This window comes from Dendrobates tinctorius, unplaced genomic scaffold (assembly GCF_039654945.1).
Source record: "Dendrobates tinctorius isolate UK_male_01 unplaced genomic scaffold, ASM3965494v1 ptg000032l, whole genome shotgun sequence".
Taxonomy (NCBI): Eukaryota; Metazoa; Chordata; class Amphibia; order Anura; family Dendrobatidae; genus Dendrobates; species Dendrobates tinctorius.
The window spans coordinates 18,347,343-18,371,388 of NW_027361700.1; the positions used below are offsets into that span (position 1 = coordinate 18,347,343).

At 45.9% G+C, this 24,046-nt stretch overlaps 1 protein-coding gene across 11 annotated transcripts in view; it reads right to left on the minus strand.

The window, feature by feature from the left end:
* Positions 1-24,046, minus strand: part of FBXO47 (F-box protein 47) — a 293,552-nt gene that overhangs the window by 259,166 nt on the left and 10,340 nt on the right. For 5 of the 11 annotated variants that reach the window (XM_073572534.1, XM_073572530.1, XM_073572529.1 and 2 more), the window contains 2 exons: positions 21,341-21,484; positions 8,478-8,680 (listed from right to left, as the gene is read on the minus strand). The exons of 1 other annotated variant lie outside the window; for it this stretch is intronic. In XM_073572534.1, coding sequence (XP_073428635.1) covers positions 8,478-8,655 — 178 coding nt within the window. In that variant the 5' untranslated portion in view covers positions 8,656-8,680; positions 21,341-21,484. The remainder of the gene's footprint in view (positions 1-8,477; positions 8,681-21,340; positions 21,485-24,046) is intronic. 5 more of the 11 variants (XM_073572527.1, XM_073572535.1, XM_073572536.1 and 2 more) reach the window with 1 other exon arrangement.

Sequence of the window (24,046 nt, forward strand, 5' to 3'; positions counted from 1 at the left end):
TTCGGGAGTTCGAAGAGGTTTGAGTAGAACCAGGAAAACCGTTCGTGCCAACGAACTGGTACAATGACTTCTGAGCTTAGGCAGGGCAGAGATGGCCTGGAGAACCCATGAGAGGGTTGATTTGGCGGGAGGGAGAAACATCTTCCTGAGGGCAAAGAAAATTCTATCTTGTGGCCGGATGTAAAGATCTCCCTGACCGAGGCGTCGTCGACCGCCGACAACCAAGTCTCCCTGAAAAGAAGAAGCCTGCCTCCCACCCTGGAAAGATTCCCAGGTGGGGGTGACCTGTCAGAGGAGAATCTGTGACAACGGGATCCAGAGGACTTGAGACGGGTCCTAGGTGAGAAGTAGTTTGAAGGAAGGTTTCCTTCTTTCCCCTTGTGCAGAAGAATGGTCCTGCTGGAAGGAACCGCCAGAGGAAAGGCAGAGAGGTGCTTTTACCTCCGGTAGCGTCGGAAATTATCTGGACCAGCTTGGTCCCAAAGAGCCTGGATTCCTGGAACAGCAGGCCAGTGCTAGATCTGCTAGCGCCTCTTTAGGAGCCGCCGCCACAATTCCCCGGCGAAGTATCTTGGCTCAGGCCGATATGGCTTTCACCACTCAAGTGGCGGCGAAATTAGGTCAGTGAGAAGCGCATGACGCCTCTAAGGCCGATTTGGTTAAAGCCTCAATCTGTCTGTCCGTTGCGTCCTTGAGAGATGCCGCATCAGGACTGGACAGAACTGATTGAGAGGTTAAGCGTGAAAAAGGCGGATCCATCTTAGGGGAATCGGACCATATGCTGACAAGGTCTGAACTAAAAGGGTATAGAATGTCCAGACATTTTCTTCCCGGGAAGAGTTTGCCGGGATGTTCCCAGTGTCTAAAGGTGGTAGCCTCAAACTCTTTGTGATTGGGGAAAAAAATGCTGGTGGGACGTTTCACCAATCTGAATGAAACGAAGTCGTCCTAAGCAGCCGCATGTTCCTTTTTTATTTCGAGGGTTTGAACAAAAGCCAAAATAAGGCTACCTACCATGTCCAGAGTCCCAGAAGTCTGATCCACATCCGAGTCAGACTCTGACTGAGAAGCTACATCCGACCCGACGTCCGCCTCCGAGGGGGAATGGGTAGAGATGGGAATTCTGGATGCCGCAGTGGGGCCCTGTGAACTGGATGAGGAGCTAGACAGAGTGTGCTTCCTAGATCTTTTTCCTGTTGTCCCTGTGGAGGTCATGGTCGGGTGCATGCGAATCACCATACGAGGTGTTCGGAGCACTGGTGGCGGCAGACAGATGCGGCATACTTTTCTAGTCAGGTCTGAGATCGACTGAGACATGGCAACAGCCCACACCGGAGTGGGGTATGTGCTCTCATCCCAGGCGAAGATGGCTGGCCTGAGGCTCACTTTCTCTTACAGTGTCCGCAATCGTAATGAACCACCGTGGGTTTATGATCAGAGGCCCCAGTGGGGTTGGGCATAGGTAGAGCCTGTGCGCAGCTTGCAGTGGGGCACTATGAGGGCGACTCTGCAGAGGAGAGCTTTTATTGCAGAGGGGCAGCTATCTAGAAGATATGTGACCAGGGAGTAGGGACAGGGCAGAGCCTACCAGCTTCCAGCGAAATGCAGCTGCAGAGCGGGGTACTGCATCCCCCGGAAAATTCATGCAGTTAGGTGACTGCAGGTGCTGCGGGGGTTCTTCTCAAGGTGGGCGCTGATTCCCCATGGCCAAGCGACGAGCTGGAGCAGTGGTGTCCGGCCAGGGCGTGCAGGGAGGTGGGCGACAGATGAAAAAGCAAGCCGCGTTCCAATAGGCTGACACGCCGGAGGGGCGTGCCCAACATAAAAATGGGTCAAATGCCGACGCCTGACCCACGTGCAGAAAGAGGGGTGTGCCCGGCAACCAAAAGTGAAAGCGGCGATGAGAGAGGCTGTGGAACTGAACGCGCCAAGCGGGGGGCATGTCCGCAGGTGAGAGGTGTAGGCTGATAGCATACATTCCGGGGGGAGGTTACATGCCGGATGACAGCCGCAGGAAAGAAGGAGACTTGAAAATGGCAAAGGGCTGCGCGCACAGAGAAAAAAAAAGGGGCACGGAAATCGAAAATGGAGCTGCGGGACCTATAAACCGGTAAACGGGAGATCCGCTGCGGGGGCTGGAAAGGTCGCTGCAGGAAGCGCTGTTGGGGAGAGGGGGGTACCTGCTGTGTGTGCGGCTCCTTTTCAGAGATGATGATCGCATCAGGTGCCCTCGGTAGAGAGAGCGGGGCCTGGAAATGAAGATCCTCCTTCCCCCACCGTCTCCAGACGGTGCAGAAGACAGTGTCAACCCCTTACAAGAAGGGGGGAGGCCACCACCAGCCCTCTACCTTTCAGCCCTCTCCGAGGAGAGGGGTGAGGAGGGGATAAAGCAAGGACTTGCCACTAAGAGTCACCATTAAACACCCCAAAAGTGGGACAGGGGCAAAGTCCTGCCAGCGGGTCTGAGAGTGGGCGGTGGGTGATACCACACTGCTCTCTCGGGTCGCATAAATGTGGGAAAACAGGGTGAGAAATCTGCTATTTTAGTGCCCAGTACACTATGTCCAGCCTGTGCTTCTAGAGGCATACACCCGTAAGTTAGGCGGGCTCTCATCGCTTCAGAAATGCCAAACATGTGGATGCTATATGTGGTTTAGGTACACTGAGGCTCAGAAGGGAAGGGGGCATTTGGATTTGGGAGTGCAGAATTTTCTGAATTTGTTTTGGAGGGTGAGTAGCCATTTCACTTTTCCAGAGCCTTTGTACTACCAGTAATGTGGAAGCCCCCTATATTTCCATTAACAGATGACAGACCTGAGTGGCGACTTGCTTTTTTTTGTGGACTGAGTTGAAGCTTTTATTAGGAACATTTTACATTACGTTTGAGATCACATTTATCCAACGTTCTATGCTGAGCACTTACTTTGGGGTCTCCATTTAAATCTCTGAGTGACGTGATTCAGATGAAACCCCTGAGGGATCCATTCACTATAATGAGGCTTAAGAGTTACTCTGGACTAAGTTTGGCCTCTGTTCAGCGGTAGAATTCTTTTCAGAAGTGCACAAAACTGTGGCAGGTGGAACTTTTATGCATTCCTAAAAAGACGGACACCGCGGAATCACAGGTCAGATGGCGTTAACAGTGCCTCCATCTGCATCTTTAAAGGTAATCTTCCGCCACAGGTTCTGTCTGACTCACGTATTTCAGAGATTTACACGGAAACCCCTGTGTAAACGCTCAACGCAGAGCGTAGGATAAATGTGCGCTGAGCCTTACTGCAATCTTTGGGTGGCAGAATGAAAAAGTCAACAGCAGGTAGAGAATTGGTTTTATTTTTTTTATGCCGTTCCTCGAGCGGTATAAGTGATTAGGCGACTTTATTCTTCGGGTCGGCTCAATTACAGAGATACCAGATTTATATCGGGTTTTTATGTTTGGCTGCTGTCACACACTAAAAGACGCTTTTTATTGCAAAAAATAGTTTCTGCATCACCATATTTTGAGAGCTATAAGTTTTCCATATTATGGTCCACAGAGTCATGTGAGGGCTTGTTTTTGGCAGAACGTGTTGATGTTTTTATTGGTACCATTTTCTGATGCATCACGATTTTTGATCGCTTTCTATTACGATTTATGGGAGGCAGAATGAACAAAAAACAGCAATTCAGGAATTTTTTTGGGGGGTTATGTCATTCCACTTGGGGTAAAATTGATAAGGCAGCTTTATTCTTCGGGTCAGTATGATTACAGCGATACCACATTTATATAGTTTATGTTTTGGCGCTCTTACACAATAAAAACTATTTTATAGAAAAATTAATTCTTTTTGCATCGCTTTAATCTGAGAGCTATAACTTTATTTTGCCGCTGATGGAGCTGTATGTTTTTTGTGGGACAAGATGACGTTTTCAGCGGTACCGTGTTTATGTATATTCGTCTTCTTGATTGCGTTTTATTCCACTTTTTGTTTGGCGGTATGATAAAGCATTGATTTTTATTTATGTTTTATATGCTGTTCAAAAGGGATTATCTAGTGGGATAGTTTTATAGGTCGTGACATTCTGGAGGTGGCAATACTAAAAAAAAGTTTACTTTCATTGCTTATTTTTTTTTCATAAAAATATTTATGGATACAATAGCTTTTGATTTTTTTATATTTTTACAATTAATTTAAAAAGTTTTACTTTTTTTTTTTTTTTTTAACTTGTTTACTTTGTCCCAACCTTGGGACTATCATTTTTTGGAGGATGATACTTGTATAGCATGGGGCTGCAGTAGCATCCCCATGCTTTGCAATCTGTCAGCTCTGCACTGAGAAAGTTGCTGATGATGCACTGCACATGATCAAGCAACGTTCCTATCTCTGGTGACCCGTATGTTGTCATGACAGCATCGGGTCACCGTGGCAACGATCTGGACTCCGCGTCATATAACGGGGTCACCGATCTGAGGGCTGTCATCCCTCTGCCGGCTCACAGAATGCTGAAATTGAGTTTGATAGCAGCATTTAGGGGGTCAAACTGTCGGGTGTCAGCTGTCAGAATCAGTTGACACTCGGCGGTGATTGTGTGCGCACAGCCTGTGTGCGCATATGATTGAACAGTCGTAATAATCCGTCCCTGGTCAATAAGGCCCAGGGCACAGGGACGTATCATTACACTCAATATCAGAAAGGGGATAATAAGTATAACGGCGCCGACCTTAAACAGTCTGTAGGTTCCTGTGCACATTACTGCTGACAGGTTCTCTTTAAATTACTTTCACTGCTACTAACATCATAGTTCCAGGACAATACTGGCTGTGAAGCTGGAGATAAGGTTTTAATGTATGCCAATAGAAATTCTGCAGAAATGCACATGACTCTGCATGTCTTCATAGCAGCAAGAATGAAGAACCCCCAGGTTAAAGGGAATCTGTCACCCTTTTTTGAGATATCATATAATGATATCATTCAATTGTGTCACATAAGGATGCTCTTAGTACTTTTGCTTCGCCCTGACCCCGCACCTTTCATGCATAAATACCTTTTTTATATCGTTTCAGATGTATGCACACTGCCACCGGACAGCGGCAGTTTACATACATCTGAACCGATGTAAAAAGGTATTTATGCATGAAAGGTGCGGGGTCAGGGGGAAGCTAAAGTACTAAGAGAATCCTTATGTGACACACAATTGAATGATATCATTATATGATATCTCAAAAAAGGGGTGACAGATTCCCTTTAAAGAGTAAACATTTTAATTTTTATTTCATAAACAATAGTGCACATGAAAGTAAGAAACTGTTTAATATATCTTATCAGAGAAGTCTCCTTCTTACGCCATCAGTACTGATCATTCATTTTCAAAATTCTCAATTCCTGGGTAAAATTTCTATTCAGTGAATACGCTATTGCAAGGAACATATGTCTTATATAAAATGGTAATCCAAAAAGCACTCAGGTAATACTATGCATTAAGTATGCAATCCAATGCCAAAGAATATGACTTACACAAAGGAATCAAATAAAGATGAAAAGATGAGACTGTTTATATACTCATACATATACAGGGAGGTATGCACATAGTGAAAAATTACCTATGAAATGAGCTAGGGCATAAGATGGCCAGCATACATATGAATTGCACAATGCCTATATAAATTGGTCCAAGGACCTATCAGAAATGCTGCCCCTATATCCCTTGTACAGTAAAACCAGTATGCAATAGTAGACCCATGTGTGGTATGGTCAGCATGTAAAGTGCCACAGTGCTTAAATGTCCACGTCTTAAGACCTATAAGTAATGCTGCCCCCACAATATATACCAACCAGTGTAAAAGTGCAATAAAAGATAAAGTGAACATATGACCTTGTCAAAGTAGCGCAAGTTCCCAACGCGTGTTTCGTGTTAGCGTCGTCCCTAAGCATACTGGATATGTATCTCATTTTTATGGTTCTTTTATGTTGGTATATATAAATACTTTGTAATTTTATGGCGGAAGGCTTCCTATACCTCATTGGATGTTTTGTAATGTGGGAAGTGCCACTTATCTAGGTCCATTATACTTGGATATATATAGAACCTTATCAGTAGCAACTGACATCTTCTATCTCAGTAATGAAACAATCACTATTCACTGAATAGAGATTCTACCGGAGAATTGAGAACTTGGTGCCCTATTTTCTTACAAATGTTACTTTTTATTTACTTAGTGCAGTTTGCTTTCGTTTCTCGTATTGAGTACATTATAGTGTGTTGCCGTCCACTTGGGCTGTGCACCTAATGTTCTTTTCCCTCAGATATAATTCAGGAATAAAAAATAATTTCTGCATTTTTTTGTTACCTGCTAAATGTATTCTCTTGATAAGCCGCCATTTGCTGGTCAGTATTTGTTTACCGCTCTTGTTTGTTCCAAGTTGCTTCAAACTGGCCGTGGCTTTTCATGGCAATTGGTGGGTCACTTGTTCTAGGCATCCATTTTATAGTCTGAGTTGCTGTGACACAGGGGGCCACATGTGCTGGGCTTATGAAGTTATCAGCAACCAACGTCAGCGGTTACAGAGAAAGTTACAGTATTGTACCGACAAGTATTATTTCTGTATCCAGTTTTTAATAAACCAAGTTTTGAATTGTACCCACACTGAGGTTCTACATTTGATGCTGAGTGGATGCTGAGTTTGCGATGGTCCTGTCTGCTCTCCATCTTGGATACGGAGGCAGGAACATCTTACAGCATCCATCTTAGCATTCAGCTGTACCTCCATTCGTGTTGTGTGGAGACAGAACACCTAATAACAGCTTTCCATAGGCAGGTGTTAAACACAGTCAGGCACAGGTCCATCATCTCTACCAGTCTATTTTGAGGTCCGCTGGCACAAAGCGACATGACTAGTGATAGTGACCATCCTAATTGGGTATGCTTTGTACAAGTGGGATGGTTTTTACACGTCTTTAAATCAATAATTGTCAACTAAGTGGCTTATGTTTTTTACATGTGTTACTTTTTACGTCACTATTTCTAACATAAGAGTCAGACTATAAAAGCTTCTTAGCCAGGATTCTGAAAGAAAAGGCTTTGAAAAGTCACAATTTTTTTGGTGCCAAAAATTGCAACTTCTGGCATTTTCTCGCCATTTTCACCCCAGCTCCAACAAAATGGGCGGACCTGGGGAAGGCGCCCACCACTTGTCAAATTTGCGATGAATGGCAGTGTTTGATATGCTACAAATCTTACTCCAGCAGAGTTTGGAGTAAGATTTGTGCGAGGTGCGCATAAAGGGTAATGCCACTTTGCGCCTCGCCTGATTCATTAAGAGGTGTTAAAAAACGCCGCCTCATCAAGATCGGTGAGAGAATTGGAGGTCTTGATGAATCACCTAATTGTTTACATTTTAGGTTATATTTGTCTGTTAATGGCCACAGTGTATATGTGTACCTACATATTACACTTAGATTAACAAGAGTGCTATCCCTTGTTTTTGATAGAATCTTATTAATAGCAATGGCCATCTCCTATCTCAGTAATGTAAAAATTTGTCTTCAATTAAAACAGATTTTAGCTGTGAATTTAGAATAATGGACTGATTTTTCTTTTTCAAGAGGAGAAAGTGTCAGGAACACCGCACTGCACCTGCTCACTGAGCAAGTACGCGTGTCCTGAGTACAAAACTGTGCACAAAGATACCTGTGGAATGGGGCAGCAGTGGTGACGATGCATGCTCCAGGCTCACAGGACCTGAAGCATGTGACTTCTGAGGGCGTGGTCTAAACTCCAGAGAGCTAGGAGCTGAGGAAAACTCCTAGAAAGGTAACTACAGGATAAGGTTACCAAGGGGCATAGACAGAGACAGAAACCAGATCAAGCCAGGGTCAAAGCACAAGATAGCACGACAGTACCAAAGGGTTAGGCAGAATGGATAGTCAGGACGCAGCAATAGATCAGAAAACCAGAACGGGCAATAGATGGTACAATAGGGACAAACTTTAACGGAGTAACGATAGCCAAGCCAGGAGGTCAGAACCGGAAAAGACAATAATACCAAAACAAGAGACGGAGTACAGAGTGAGGGGCAGACCGGGTCATACACGGGAAGCAAACAAGCAGTGCAGTGCACATTCACACCAGGGTGGTCAGACACACAATCAGAACAGTATAGCTGACAGAGAACCCTGATAAAGAGTGAGTATAAATACCCCTCCCAAGATCCAGAAAGAAGCCATGTACACTTAACCCTGTGAGTGCAGGGAAGAACACTGTCCAAACCATGACAGAAAGAAGCAGATTTATCTGATAAGATATATTGTAAAGTTGCTTATTTTCACGTGTACTAATAATTTATTACGTTAAGTAACTAAAAGATGATTACTCTAATAAAAAAAAAAAAAAAAAAAAATCATCACAGAAACCCCAGACAATATTTTTGAAATTCAGCAGCAACAAGTTATATAACTAAACAATAAATATTACATTTTAGTATCAGTACATTAGTCACCTGATAGATACTGCAATAACATGTGAAAAATCTCTATAGGCAAGACTCTAAAATGACCCAAAGTTGATGCATCTGCAGTATCTGTGCCCTCAATTATGGGCAGTGCAAGGCGTTGGTTACTTCTTTTAAACTTCGGATTAGGAATAGCAGTAAAAGAGCCACTGGAGGAGACTGCCATTGGTACTAGTCCTAACACAATGATTCTGAAAAACATGTAAAGACATCTGGTTAACACAGGAAATTGTGCAATTTTTTTCCCCATTAACACTTTGTTTGTTACATACATGTCAATGCAATACAACACAAATAATGCAAATATTTTGCAACCTTTGAAAAATTATACTTTAGTACTTTTCATAATTTATCAATAGCAAAGCTGGTTCTCCTTTTATACTTAAAATATTGATGGAACAGTCCAAAATATTTTCTTAAAGAGAACCTGTCAGCACAATTCAAACCCAGACCCTTGGCCTGGGTCAACTCAAAGTCCCATGGATTTCAGTACCACCTTTATGCTGACGACTCAGATCTACCTCTCTGGCCCAGACGTCACCTCTCTGCTGTCCAGAATCCCAGAGTGTCTATCAGCCATATCCTCCTTCTCCTCCTCTCGCTTCCTCAAGCTCAATGTGGGCAAATCCGAACTCATCATCTTTCCTCCATCTCACAGATCTTCCTTACCTGACCTATCACAATTAATGACACCACACTTTCCCCAGTACCGGAAGTCCGCTGCCTCGGAGTAACCCTGGACTCTGCCCTGTCCTTCAAACCACACATCCAAGCTCTTTCTACCTCCTGTTGCCTCCAGCTCAAAAATATTTCCAGAATCCGTCCTTTCCTAACCCTCAATCCACTAAAATGCTTGTGCACGCCCTCATCATCTCCCGCCTCGACTACTGCAACATCCTTTTCTGTGGTCTCCATGCTAACACCCTCGCACCTCTCCAGTCCATCCTTAACTCCGCTGCCTGACTAATCCAGCTCTCACCTCTGCAAATCTTTTCACTGGCTCCCATTCCCTCAGCGTATCCAGTTCAAATTACTAATACTGACCTAAAAGGCCATCTATAACCTGTCTCCCCCATATGTCTCTGAACTAATTTCCCCATACCTTCCTTCACGTAATATCCGATCCTCCCAAGACCTCCTTCTCTCCTCCACACTTATTCGCTCCTCACCCAACCGCCTCCAAGACTTCTCCCGAATAGCACCCATCCTCTGGAATTCTTTGCCCCAACATCTCCGACTATCAACCACTTTCGGATCCTTCAGACGGAACCTAAAAACCCACCTCTTCAAGAAAGCCTACAGCCTGCAATGACCCCGCTACCTCCTCACCACTACTGGAGATATCACCTCAACCAACACCGGAACTGCTGCAACCCCCCTACCTACTGTCTCCTTCCCCACCATCCTGTAGCATGTAAGCCCGAAAGGGCAGGGTCCTCTCCCCTCTGTATCAGTCTGTGATTGTAAGTTTGTTTACTGTAAGTGATATCTGTAATTTGTATGTAACCCCTTCTTATATACAGCACCATGGAATCAATGGTGCTATATAAATAAATAATAATAAAAAAAAATAATAAATTCAGCAAAAATAAGAGCATTTCTTATGCCATAAATTCTATTTCAGTCCCTGACTGGAGTAGCATTTCTGGGGAGGCGCACGCCATAGAGAAGATGCATCAAATTAATTGAGTGGCGTAAGTCTGTTTAAGAATTCGGCCCGTCATACTCATGTAAGACTTTCATTAAGAATGGCGTGCGCTATTTGGAGTTACTTTTTATGCTGTTTTAAAGGGAATCTGTCACCCTTTTTTTGGACTATCAGCTGCCGGCATTGACATCAGGGGCTTATCTACAGCATTCTGTAATGCTGTAGATAAGCCCCCAATGTAACCTGAAAGATAAGAAAAACACGTTAGATCATACTCACTGGAGGGGGCGGTCCGGTCCGATGGGTGTCGTGCTCCGGCGCCTCCCATCTTCATACGATGCCGTCCTCTTCTTTCCTTCCTGTAGTGGCTCCGGCGCACTGCTCTGCCCTGTTGAGGGCTGAGCAGAATACTGCAGTGTGCAGGTGCCAGACCTCTCCAAACGCCTGCGCACTGCAGGACTCTGCTCTCAACAGGGCAGAGCAGTGCGCCTGCATCGGAGCCACTACAGGAAGGGAAGAAGAGGACGGCATCGTATGAAGATGAGAGGTGCCAGACCGGACCGCGACACCCATCGAACCGGACCGCCCCCTCCGGTGAGTATAATCTAATGTGTTTTTCTTATCTTTCAGGTTACGTCGGGGGCTTATCTATAGCATTTCAGAATGCTGTTGATAAGCCCCTGATGTCAATGCCGGCAGCTGATAGTCCAAAAATAGGGTGACAGATTCCCTTTAACTTGTCTGCCTTTTGTGTATACTGGATCATATACAGCTCTCACAAAAATTAAGAGACCACTGCAAAATGTTCAGCTTGTCTGATTTTTCCCTTTATAGGTATATTTTTTAGTAAAATGTAAATTGCTCTTTTATTCTATAAACTACTGACATGTCTTTGAATTTCCAAGCACTAAATTTTGTATTTATTTTCAGAAAATGAGAAATGGTCAAAAGAACGAAGAAATGCAGTGCTTGCAGACCTCAAATAATGCTAAGAAAACAAGTTCATAATCATTTAGAAACAACAATACTAATGTTTTAACTCAGGAAGAGTTCAGAAATCAATATTTTGTGGAATAACCATGATTTTTAATCACAGCTTTCATGCGTCTTGGTATGCTTTCCACCAGTCTTTCACGCTGCTTTTGGGTGACCTTATGCCACTCCTGGTACAAAAATTTAAGCAGTTCGTCTTTTTAAGCTATATACACTGCTCAAAAAAAATAAAGGGAACACTTAAACAGAATATAACTCAAACAGAATATAACTCCAAGCAAATCAAACTTCTGTGAAATCAAACTGTCCAATTAGGAAGCACACTGATTGACAATCAATTTCACATGATGTTGTGCAAGTGGAATAGACAACAGATGGAAGTTATTGGCAATTATCAAGACACCCTCAATAAAGGAGTGGTTCTGCAGGTGGGGACCACAGACCACATCTCACTACCAATGCTTTCTGGCTGATGTTCTGGTCACTTTTGAATGTTGGTTGTGCTTTTACACTCGTGGTAGCATGAGACGGACTCTACAACCCACACAAGTGGCTCAGGTAGTGCAGCTCATCCAGGATGGCACAACAATGCGAGCTGTGGCAAGAAGGTTTGCTGTGTCTGTCAGCGTAGTGTCCAGAGCCTGGAGACGCTACCAGGAGACAGGCCAGTATACCAGGAGATATGGAGGGGCCACAGGAGGGCAACAACCCAGCAGCAGGACCGCTACCTCAGCCTTTGTGCAACGAGGAACAGGAGGAGCACTGCCAAAGCACTGCAAAATGACCTCCAGCAGGCCACAAATGTGCATGTGTCTGCACAAATGGTTAGAAACCGACTCCATGAGAATGGTCTGAGTGCCCGACGTCCACAGATGGGGGATGTGCTCACAGCGCAACACCGTGCAGGACACTTGTCATTTGCCACAGAACACCAGGAATGGCAAATTCGCCACTTGTGCAAGTATGTTAGCACAGCTGAAAACAGTTTGGCTGATTAGAGAAGCTATAAACCTTACCTTCCTTTGAAGATTTTCTACAACGGTGTGTACTACTCCCTTCAGAGGAGAGCACAAACAGGCTCTAACCAGAGTAGAAAGAAGTGGAAGGCCCCGCTGCACAACTGAGCAACAAGACAAGTACTTTAGAGTCTGCAGTTTGAGAAATCGACGCCTCACAGGTCCTCAACTGGCAGCTTCATTAAATAGTACACGCAAAACGCCAGTGTCAATGTATACAGTGAAGAGGCGATGGGATGCTTGCCTTCAGGGCAGAGTGGCAAAGAAAAAACCATATCTGAGACTGGCTAATAAAAGGAAAAGATTAATATGGACAAAAGAACAGACATTGGACAGAAGAAGATTGGAAAAAAGTGTTATGGAAGTGTTTGGATCACACAGAAGAACATTTGTGAGATGCAGAACAACTGAAAAGATGCTGGAAGAATGCCTGAAGCCATCTGTCAAGTATGGTGGAGGTAATGTGATGGTCTGGGGTTGCTTTGGTGCTGGTAAAGTGGGAGATTTGTACAAGGTAAAAGGGATTTTGAGGAAGGAAGGTTATCAATCCATTTTGCAACGCCATGCCATACGCTGTGGACAGCGCTTGATTGGAGCCAATTTCATCCTACAACAGGACAATGACCCTACGCACAACTCCAAATTATGCAAGAACTATTTAGGGAAGAAGTTGACAGCTGGTATTCTATCTGTAATGGAGTGGCCAGCGCAGTCATCAGATCTCAACCCCACTGAGCTGTTGTGGGAGCAGCTTGGCCGTATGGTATGCAAAAAGTGCCCATCAAGCCAAACCAACTTGTGTGAGGGGCTTCTGGAAGCATGGGGTGAAATTTCTCCAGATTACCTCAGCAAATTAACTGCTAGAATGCCAAAGGTCTGCAATGCTGTAATTGCTGCAAAGGGAGCATTCTTTGACAAAAGCAAAGTTTGAAGGAGAAAAATTGTTTCAAATAAAAATGTTTTGAACCTTGTCAATGTCTGGACTAGATTTTAAATTTATTCGGCAACTCATTTGATTAATAGAAGTATGAGTTTTCATGGAAAACACAAAATTGTCTGGGTGACCCCAAACTTTTGAACGGTAGTGTGTGTAATATATATATATATATATATATATATATATATATATATATATATATATATATATATATATATATATATATATATATATATATATATATATACACACACACTCACTGGCCACTTTATTAGGTACACCATGCTAGTAACGGGTTGGACCCCCTTTTGCCTTCAGAACTGCCTCAATTCTTCGTGGCAGAGATTCAACAAGGTGCTGGAAGCATTCCTCAGAGATTTTGGACCATATTGACATGATGGCATCACACAGTTGGCGCAGATTTGTCGGCTGCACATCCCTGATGCGAATCTCCCGTTCCACCACATCCCAAAGATGCTCTATTGGATTGAGATCTGGTGACTGAGGAGGCCATTTGAGTACAGTGAACTCATTGTCATGTTCAAGAAACCAATCTGAGATGATTCGAGCTTTATGACATGGCGCATTATCCTGCTGAAAGTAGCCATCAGATGCCTGTTCTTAGCTGAGAGGAGTGGTACCCAGTGTGGTCTTCTGCTGCTGTAGCCCATCTGCCTCAAAGTTCGACGCACTGTGCGTTCAGAGATGCTCTTCTGCCTACCTTGGTTGTAACGGGTGGCAATTTGAGTCACTGTTGCCTTTCTATCAGCTCGAACCAGTCTGCCCATTCTCCTCTGACCTCTGGCATCAACATGGCATTTCCGGCCACAGAACTGCCGCTCACTGGATTTTTTTTCTTTTTCGGACCATTCTCTGTAAACCCTAGAGATGGTTGTGCGTGAAAATCCCAGTAGATCAGCAGTTTCTGAAATACTCAGACCAGCCCTTCTGGCACCAACAATCATGCCACGTTCAAAGGCACTCAAATCACCTTTCTTCCCCATACTGATGCTCGGTTTGAACTGCAGGAGATTGTCTTGACCATGTCTACATGCCTAAATGCACTGAGTTGCCGCCATGTGATTGGCTGATTAGAAATTAAGTCTTAACACACAGTTGGACAGGTGTACCTAATAAAGTGGCCAGTGAGTGTATTATATATATATATATATATATATATATATATATATATATTTTTTTTTTTTTTTTTATTTATTTATTTATTTTTCATAACTTACTAAATTGCTGGGATATTGGCCTAACATGTTTTGAACAAAACAGATCCAGACAAAAAAAAAAAAGGAGACATGCCAAGAAAAAGACAGCAATGTTGAAATGGTAAAAAAATAATATATATAAAATGTATTTTTTAATGTGTAGCACCTCTTAAGGCAATCCAGAAGTAGCAGCATTTGGGACGCAGCATATGTTCGCTGCGTCCAAAGCGCTGCTTTCTATTGAATGCAGGTAAATCCACATGTGCTTACTGAACCATGCAGATTTACTGCATTCAATACATTCTACAGATTAAATTTCTGGTGGGGAGATTAAGGTCTCTGCAAGAGAATTTGACTTGCTGTGGTCTTGAAAGAAGCACCGCATGTCAGTGTCTGCAAGGGATCCAAAGGTGCACTTAACGCATAGTGGACATGGGATTTCTAGAAATCCCATCCACTATGCTGTGTCACGCCGGAGGCGGGGAGTGCCAAGAGTGGACCCACTGGACCATGATACCGAACCTCCCCCGAGCGAGCGCACCAGGTTCGACCAATCCTTATACAGGGGTTGTTTGGGAGCAAGCTCAGGGACCTCAAGTACCACGGATGCCAGGACCAAGGGTCGGCTCAGGGAAAAAAACGTAAAAGCGAAGATGAAACTGGGAGTAAGGAAGTGGGTAGGAACAGAGCAGGAAAGGAGCGAGTGTGGTACGGAGGTGGTAAGGAACCAGATGAGCGTTAACAGGGCAGAGGAGAGCGGAGGTGGAGATGGTTGCTGGACAGAGGAAAGCAGAGGTGGAGATAGTTACTGGACTGAGGAGAGATGGAGGGCGGAGATGGTTGCTGGACTGAGGAGAGTGGAGGGCAGACACCAGGAGGACATGGGGCAGGAGCGGACTCTGGGAGAGAGGATGAAAAACAGGGTTAAGATGCAGGACAGAACTGGCGGCAGCAAGGCGGCCTAGATATAGCATATGAAACACGATAATCAGGCGCCTCCACTAAGGGAGGGCGGCCTGAAATACCCGGCGCCTGTCCTTCTTTGGACAGGCAGTGCTTCCGGGTCAGGTCACTTAGGGGCATAAGAGGGGGGAGTGCATGCGCGGTCGCCCCTTAGGGCGCATGCTCGAATAGCAGGAGTGCGCAGCCGGCGGCAAAGGGAGAGTGCGCTGGAGTGCCCGTGCAGGCGCCCAATGGGGAGCACGAGCAGGAGGCTGAGACAGCGTGGGAGCAGCAGTGCAAGTGGCAGTAGACCCGGGCCCGGCAAGAGAGTGCGGAGGTAACAGTACCCCCTCTCTTACTCCCCCCTCCTCTACTCTTGGACAAAAAACTTTAAGAATGCGGAGAGCATTAATTTTCTCCCGAGGTTCCCAAGACTTCTCCACGGGACCGAACCCCTTCGAATCAATTAAAAAGAACGTCTTTCCCCTGACCCTCTTGGAGGCTAGAATATCCTTCACTTCAAAAACGTTATCTGCACTGACTGGGGGAGGAGAGGAGCCGGGAGCAGAATGGAAATGATTCAGTATGACTGGCTTCAGGAGAGAGACGTGGAAGACATTGGGAACGCGGAGCGAGGCAGGGAACTTCAGCTTATAGGCCACACTGTTGATGCGCCGTAGGACTTCAAAAGGGCTGATGTAACGAGGTCCTAACTTGTAGGTGTGCATCTTCAATCTAATATACTTAGACGAAAGCCAAACCTTCACACCCGGAAGATAAGTTGGGACATCCAGGCGCCTCTTGTCAGCGTGCCTCTTCAGTCGTTCTCCAGCTCTCTCGAGCGGCTCCTTAGTCTCTTGCCAAATTTTGGAGAATTCCAAGGACGCCGAGTCGGCTGCAGGCACTCCGGAAGTGGCAGAGACTAGCAACGGAATACCAGGATGCATGTCAAAAACCACAAAGAAGGGAGACTTAGCAGAGGACTCATTGGGATGATTATTAGAGGCGAACTCAGCCCATGGGAGAAGGCAGGACCAGTCATCTTGATATGAGTTGGTGAAGAAGAAAGGACGCCAACACTTGATTGACATGCTCCATTTGGCCGTTGGTTTGTGGGTGGTAGGCAGAAGAGAAGTCCAAGTTTACTTCCAAGAGACCACACAAGGCTCTCCAAAATCGAGAGGTAAATTGCACTCCACGATCAGACACAATGTATAGCGGGAATCCATGAAGTCGGAAGACATGCTGGATGAAGATCCTTGCCAACTCCGGAGGGGAAGGGTGTCCTTGTAGCAGGACAAAGTGTGCCATATTAGAGAACCAGTCTACTACCACCAGGATCGTTGTGTAACCGGAAGAGCGGGGCAGGTCCGTGATAAAGTCCAAGGCAATGTGTTGCCATGGAGATGAAGGAACAGGTAGCGGAAGCAAAAGCCCCAAAGGCAAGCGTCTGGGGACCTTGGCACAGGAGGGGCACGAGGCAGTGAAGTCAGCCACGTCTTAGCGGAGGGAGGGTCATCTGTAAAACCGGGAGATGAGGTTCAGTATCTTTTTAACCCCGACATGACAAGAGATCTTGGAGGAGTGTCCCCAATGCAACACCTTTGTCCTATCAGCCTCCTGAACGAAAGTTTTACCTGGCGGTGGGGTAATTAGCCTCACGGGAGCCACCATGATGATTTTGTACAGATCAATGATGTGAGACGGCTCCTCTTCTAAGTCTGGGGGCTGAAGAGACCGCGATAACGCATCTGCCTTGACATTCTTCTGACCAGGAAGGAAATGCAACTCAAAGTCGAAGCGAGCAAAAAACAGGGACCACCTGGCCTGTCGGGGGTTGAGTCTCCGGGCTGACTGAATGTATGCTAGGTTTTTGTGGTCTGTAAAGAAGGTAAATAGATGGATAGCCCCCTCCAGCAGATAGCCATCAAGATGGCCCTGGAGGAGTGGCGCTAACAGTTCCCAATCCCTGATAGAATAGTTGCACTCAGCAGGAGAAAAGGCCTTAGAAAAGAATCCGCAGGAGACCAACCGACCAGAAGAAGACCTCTAAGACAGCACTCTGCCAGCCGCTGTGGAAGACGCGTCCACTTCCAGGACAAATGGTTTGTTCGCCTCGGGCCAATGTAACACGGGCGCAGCCGCAAAAGCTCGTTTTAGGCTTAGAAAGGCTTCTTCGGCCAACGGAGACCAGGTTGCGGGGCTGACTCCTTTCCGAGTGAGGCACCAGATTGGTTTGGTCAGAGAGGAGAAATGCGGGATAAACTGTCGGTACTAGTTGGCAAATCCGAGGAAGCGTTGGATAGCCTTTACCCCTACCAGACGAGGCCACTGGAGGATCTCAGACAATTTTTCAGCATCCATCTCCAGTCCAGACTCAGAGACGATATACCCTAAAAAGGGCAAGGAAGGCTGCTCGAAGAGGCATTTCTCCATCTTAACGTAAAGTCGGTTCTCCCGCAGGCGCTGCAGGACCAGGCGGACGCACCTCCTGTGAGATGACAAATCCGGAGAGAAGACGAGGATGTTGTCTAGGTAGACCACAACCCAGGAGTATAGCAGGTCCCAGAAGATGTCGTTGAAAAATTCTTGAAATACTGCAGGGGCGTTACACAGGCCAAAGGGCATGACGAGATACTCAGTGTCCGTCCCGGGTGTTAAAAGCAGTCTTCCACTCGTCTCCAGAGCGGATATGAATGAGGTTTAGGCTACACGTAGATCAAACTTAGAAAAGATCCAAGCACCTCTCAGGTGATCGAAGAGCTCCGGGATTAGAGGCAGAGGATACTTATTTTTTATTGTGATGTCATTCAGGCCTCTGTAACCGATGCACGGCTGAAGAGAGCCATCCTTTTTCACAAAGAAAAAACCGGCACCGGTGGACGAGGAGGAGAATTTTCGAATAAATCCCTTGGCAAAGTTCTCTCGGACGTATTCAGATATAGCAGATGTCTCAGCCGGTGAGAGTGGATAGATTCGGCCCCTAGGCGGGGTGGTTCCTGGCCGTAGTTCGACTGGGCAGTCATAGGGACTATGGGGCGGAAGGGTCTCAGCCTCGTTATCAAACACGTCTGCAAAGGACCAGTAGGTGGGAGGCAACCCCACAGGAACAGAAGAGGGTTGAAAGGCAGTCACCGGACAGACAGATCCTAGGCACCTCTCGACACGAATGCCTCCACCGGAGAATTTCACCGGAACGAAAAAACAAAACGGGCTCGTGTGTCTGAAGCCAAGGAAGGCAAAGAAGCAATGTATGCGACAGGATGGGCAGAACATAAAAGGCAATCTTCTCTTGATGCAGGGCCCCAATCTGCAGAAGCACTTCCTCAGTAACCATAGAGACGTCTTTTGTAGGGGTTTACCGTCCACGGAGGCAATCACACGAGGGCACTTTAACCCCTTCCTGACCTTTGACGCCACGTAGGCGTCATGAAAGTCGGTGCCAATCCGACCCATGATGCCTATGTGGCATCATGAATTAATAGCCCCCCTGCAGGTAGGGTGACCGGGGTCACTGAAAGGTCACCTGACCCGCACACAAAGGACCCTTTCTACTTCACCCCGGGGGGGTGGCTTACCAAACACGTGGCTACGATCGTTCTGATTGGCTGTTAAAAGTGAAACAGCCATTCAGAGCGATTGTAATATTTCACCAATGAAATGTGGTGAAATATTACAATCCTGCCATGGCCGATGCTGCAATAGCATCTGACATGGCTGGAGACACCGATCAGACCCCCCCCACCCCACGACTGACGGTACTGATCGGCCGCCGCCACCGACTGACGGCGCCGATCGGCCGCCGCTGTCATCTGCTCCCCCTTCCGATCTCCCCCTCACTCCCCCGGTACCTCCTATGTCCCTCTGGCCATCCCGGTGTCCCGCCGTCCCGGATCATGGGCGCCGCCATCTTGAAAAATGGCGTGAGCATGCACAGTTCGCCCGCTGGAATCTGCCGGCTGCAAATTCATTTATTTATTTTGATCACTGTGATAAACTCTCACAGATCAATATAAAAAAAGTAAGTAAACCCCCACTTTATCACCCCCATAGTTAGGGACAAATAATAAAATAAAGAAAATATTTTTATTTTTCCATTAGGGTTAGAATTAGGGTTAGAGTTGGAATTAGGGTTAAGATTAGGGTTAGGGGTGGGTTGGGATTAGGATTAGGCTTGTGGTTAGGATTAGGGTTAGTGGTGTGTTGGGGTTAGGGTTGGGATTAGGGTGAGAGTTAGAATTGAGGGGTTTCCACTCTTTAGGTACATCACAGGGTCTCCAAATGCGACATGGTGCCACCATTTATTCCAGCCAATTTTGCGTTCAAAAAGTCAAACAGTGCTCCCTCCATTCCGAGCCCAGACATGTGCCAAAACAGTGGTTTACCCCCACGTATGGGGTATCAGCGTACTCAGGAAACATTGCACAACAACTTGGGGGGGTCTAATTTTTTCCTGTTACCCTTGGGAAAATATAAAATTTGGGGCTGAAAAAATCATTTTTGTGGAAAAAAAATGATTTTTTATTTTCATGGCTCTGCGTTATAAACTTCTGTGAAGCACTTGGGGGTGCAAAGTGCTCACCACACATCTAGATTAGTTCCTTGGGCGGTCTAGTTTCCAAAATGGGGTCACTTGTGGGGGTTTCCACTGTTTACGCACATCAGGGGCTCTGCAAACGTAACATGACACCCGCAAACCATTCCATCAAGTCTGCATTTCAAAATGTCACTACTCCCTTCCGAGCCCCGACGTGTGCCCAAACAGTGGTTCCCCCCCCCCCCCACATATGGGGTACCAGCGTACTCAGGACAAACTGGAAAACAACTTTAGGGGTCCAATTTCTCCTGTTACCATTGTGAAAATAAAAAATAGCGGGCTAAAAAAAAAAATCATTTTTTGAGGAAAAAAAATTATTTTTATTTTCACGGCTCTGCGTTATAAACTTCTGTGAAGCACCTGGGGGTTCAAAGTGCTCACTATGCATCTAGATAAGTTCCTTAGGGGGTCTAGTTTCCAAAATGGGATCATTTGTGGGGGAGCTCCAAAGTTTAGGCACACAGGGGCTCTCCAAACACGACATGGTGTCCGCTGATTGGAGCTAATTTTCCATTCAAAAAGTCAAATGACGCTCCTTCCCTTCTGAGCCCTGCCGTACGCCCAAACAGTGGTTCCCCCCCACATATGGGGTACCAGAGTACTCAGGACAAACTGGAAAACAACTTTTGGGGTCCAATTTATCCTGTTACCCTTGGGAAAATAAAAAAGATAGTGGGCTAAAAAAAAATCATTTTTGCGGAAAAAAAATGATATTTTTCACTGCTCTGCGTCATAAACTTCTGTGAAGCACTTGGGCGTTCAAAGTGCTCACCACACATCTAGATAGACCCCCGAAGGAAGTTAGTTTCCAAAACGGGGTCACATGTGGGGGAGGTCCAATGTTTAGGCACACAGGGGCTCTCCAAACGCGACATGGTGTCCGCTAACGATTGGAGATAATTTTCCATTCAAAAAGTCAAAATGGCGCTCCTTCCCTTCCGGGCCCCGCCGTGCACCCAAACAGTGGTTTATGACCACATATGAGGTATCGGTGAACTCAGGAGAAATTGGCCAACAAATTTTAGGATCCATTTTATCATGTTGCCCATGTGAAAATGAAAAAACTGAGGCTGAAAGAAAATGTTTGTGAAAAAAAAAGTACTTTTTTTTTTTTACAGATCAATTTGTGAAGCACCTGGGGGTTCAAAGTGCTCACTATGCATCTAGATAAGTGCTTTGGAGGGTCTAGTTTCCAAAATGTGGTCACTTGTGGGGGAGCTCCAATGTTTAGGCACACAGGGACTCTCCAAACGCGACATGGCAACAGCTAAATATTCCAGCATATTTTCCATTCAAAAAGTCAAATGGCATTCCTTCCCTTCTGAGCCCTGCCGTGCACCCAAACAATGCTTTATGACCACATGAGGTATCGGTGTACTCAGGAGAAATTGCCCAACATATTTTAGGATCCATTTTATCCTGTTACCCACGTGAAAATGAAAAAACTGATGCTAAAATAAAATTTTTGTTGGAAAAATTAAAATGTCCATTTTTTCCTTACACGTTGCTTTAGTTCCTGTGAGGGGTTAATCTTCTTGAATGTAGTTTTGAGTAGCTTGAGGGGTGCAGTTTTTAGAATGGTGTCACTTTTGGGTATTTTCTGCCATATAGACCTCTCAAAGTGACTTCAGATGTGAGGTGGTCCCTAAAAAAAAAATGGTTTTGTAAATTTTGTTGTAGAAATGAGAAATCACTGGTCAACAAAAAAAAAAAAAATTTTGCTTCCAAAATTGCGCTGACATGTGGGAAATGTTATTTATTAACTATTTTGTGTCACATAACTCTCTGGTATAACAAAATAAAAATTCAAAATTTGTAAATTGCAAAGTTGTCTCCAAATTTCCATTTTTTTTCCCCACAAATAAACGCCATTGATTTGCGGCGGATACTGCGCCCATCAGCCACATCTAACAACGAGAGACGGCCCTCGGTGCCTCCTCACCCACCGTTTTTTTCTTTATGCCCAGTTACTTTTGAGCTCACAGTACAGCATATAGTACATTGATGAAGGTCATAGACCGAAACGTCTAAATGTATGTACTGTACTTTATTTAAACCACCTTTCTGCATCAGAATCTATTAGTGTGTGCAAAGTTTCTACATATAACCGTGAATCCATTGTCTTCATAAAAGACATGATGCGAGTCTGGTTCTCTCGCAAAAATACCAGTTCCCTCTGGGAAGCGACCCCGGAGGGGTCGATGGCCTGATTATGCTGTTACGCCAGAGGCGGCGAGTGCCAAGAGTGGATCCACTGGACCTTGATACTAAACCTCCCCCGAGCGAGCACACCAGGTTCGACCAATCCCTATACAGGGATCGTTTGGGAGCAAGCTAAGGGACCTCAAGTACCATGGATGCCAGGACCAGGGGTCGGCTCAGGGAAAAAGAACATAAAAATGGAGATGAAACTGGGAGTAAGGAAGTGGGTAGGAACAGAGCAGGAAAGCAGCGAGGGCGGTACGGAACCAGATGAGCGTTAACAGGGCCGAGGAGAGCGGAGGTGGAGACGGTAGCTGGACTGAGGAGAGCGGCGGTGGAGATGGTTGTTGGACAGAGGAGAGCGGAGGTGGAGATGGTTGCTGGACAGAGGAGAGCGGAGGTGGAGATGGTTGCTGGACAGAGGAGAGCGGAGGTGGAGATGGTTGCTGGACAGAGGAGAGACGTAGGACAGTCACCAGGAGGACACGGGGCAGGAGCAGACTCTGGGAGAGAGGATGAAAAACAGGGTTAAGATGCAGGCTGTGCAGGACAGAACTGGCGGTAGCGAGGCGGCCTAGATATAGCATATGAAACACGATAATCAGGCGCCTCTACTAGGGGAGGGCTGCCTGAAATACCTGGCACCTGTCCTCCATTGGACAGGCAGTGCGGCTGGGTCAGGTCACTTAGGGGCATAAGAGTGCGGAGTGCACGCGCGGTCGCCCCTAAGTCCGCATGCGCGAACAGCAGGAGCGTGCGGCCGGTGGCAGAGGGAGAGCGTGCTGGAGTGCCCGTGCAGGCGCCTGGCGGGGAGCACGAGCAGGAGGCAGAGAGAGCATGGGAGCAGCGGCGCAAGTGGCGGTAGACCCGGGCCCGGCGAGGGAGCGCGGAGAGGTAACATGCTGTAACATCTGGCCGCTGCAGGTTTGACGCTGCATCAATACTCTGTGTTAAACCAGCAGCAATTCCTGATTGTGGGCACGTACCCGGAGCCAGTTATGACAGTGGTTTATTGAAGCTCAAACTGGTGTAGAATGGCATACAAGAATAAGTACATGAATAGGTCACTAGATACAGATTTCATAATCACTACTACAAGCCTGAGAAATAATCCAAAAGGTAGGTGACTTTTCAAGATCAAATAATGTGCAATAATTTTAAAGGAGTCTCACAGCTCCAGCGCAGCATGTTCTGGCCAAACATAATCACGACAGTGAAAGGACTTCAGCTATAAAAAAAAAAAATTGCCAGATCACGTTGTATATCTTCTCATACTGCAATTAATTAAATTAATTAAATCCTCTTTGGGTAGGTTCACATGATCAGTAAATGCTGTGAGTTGGACGCTGCGCACTTGTGCAGCATGCAAATGTTACAGAATAGTGGATGGGATTTCAAGTAATTCCATGTCCACTATGCGTTTAAGGACTCCCGCTGCTCACCCACGGAGACAGACATGTGGCACATCTTTCCAGACCACAGCATGTCTATTTATATCATGGAGACACAAGCCTCCGCAAGACAAATTTCACCTGTACAATGTATTGAACGACGTGAATCCGCACGGTTCAGTGAACACACGCGGATTCACCTGTGTTCAATAGCCGCCAGCGCTTTGGAGGCAGCGGACATGTGCTGCGTCCAAAGTGCTGCCAATTCCTGAACGGCTGCACGTACCCTTTCAAGTCAAAAAAAATGAGGAACGCCTCCAAATGGTTGTAACAGGCAACAATTTGTAAGTTTACATGAAGAGCGCCACAGTGACCGAGTTAGGAACCTATTAAGACGAGAATTAGATTGTATGTACATAGAGACAAATAAGTAAAATCCTTTAGTGTGGATGTGGGCTTTTTTTTTAAGTGTGCACTTACTGTATTTTCCGGCGTATAAGACGACTTTTTAACCCCTGAAAAAAAATTCTTAAAAGTCAGGGGTCGTCTTATACGCCGGGTGCAGACCAATCTCTGCATATAGTGGGGGAGTGGTCTCAATAACAAAAGGGAGG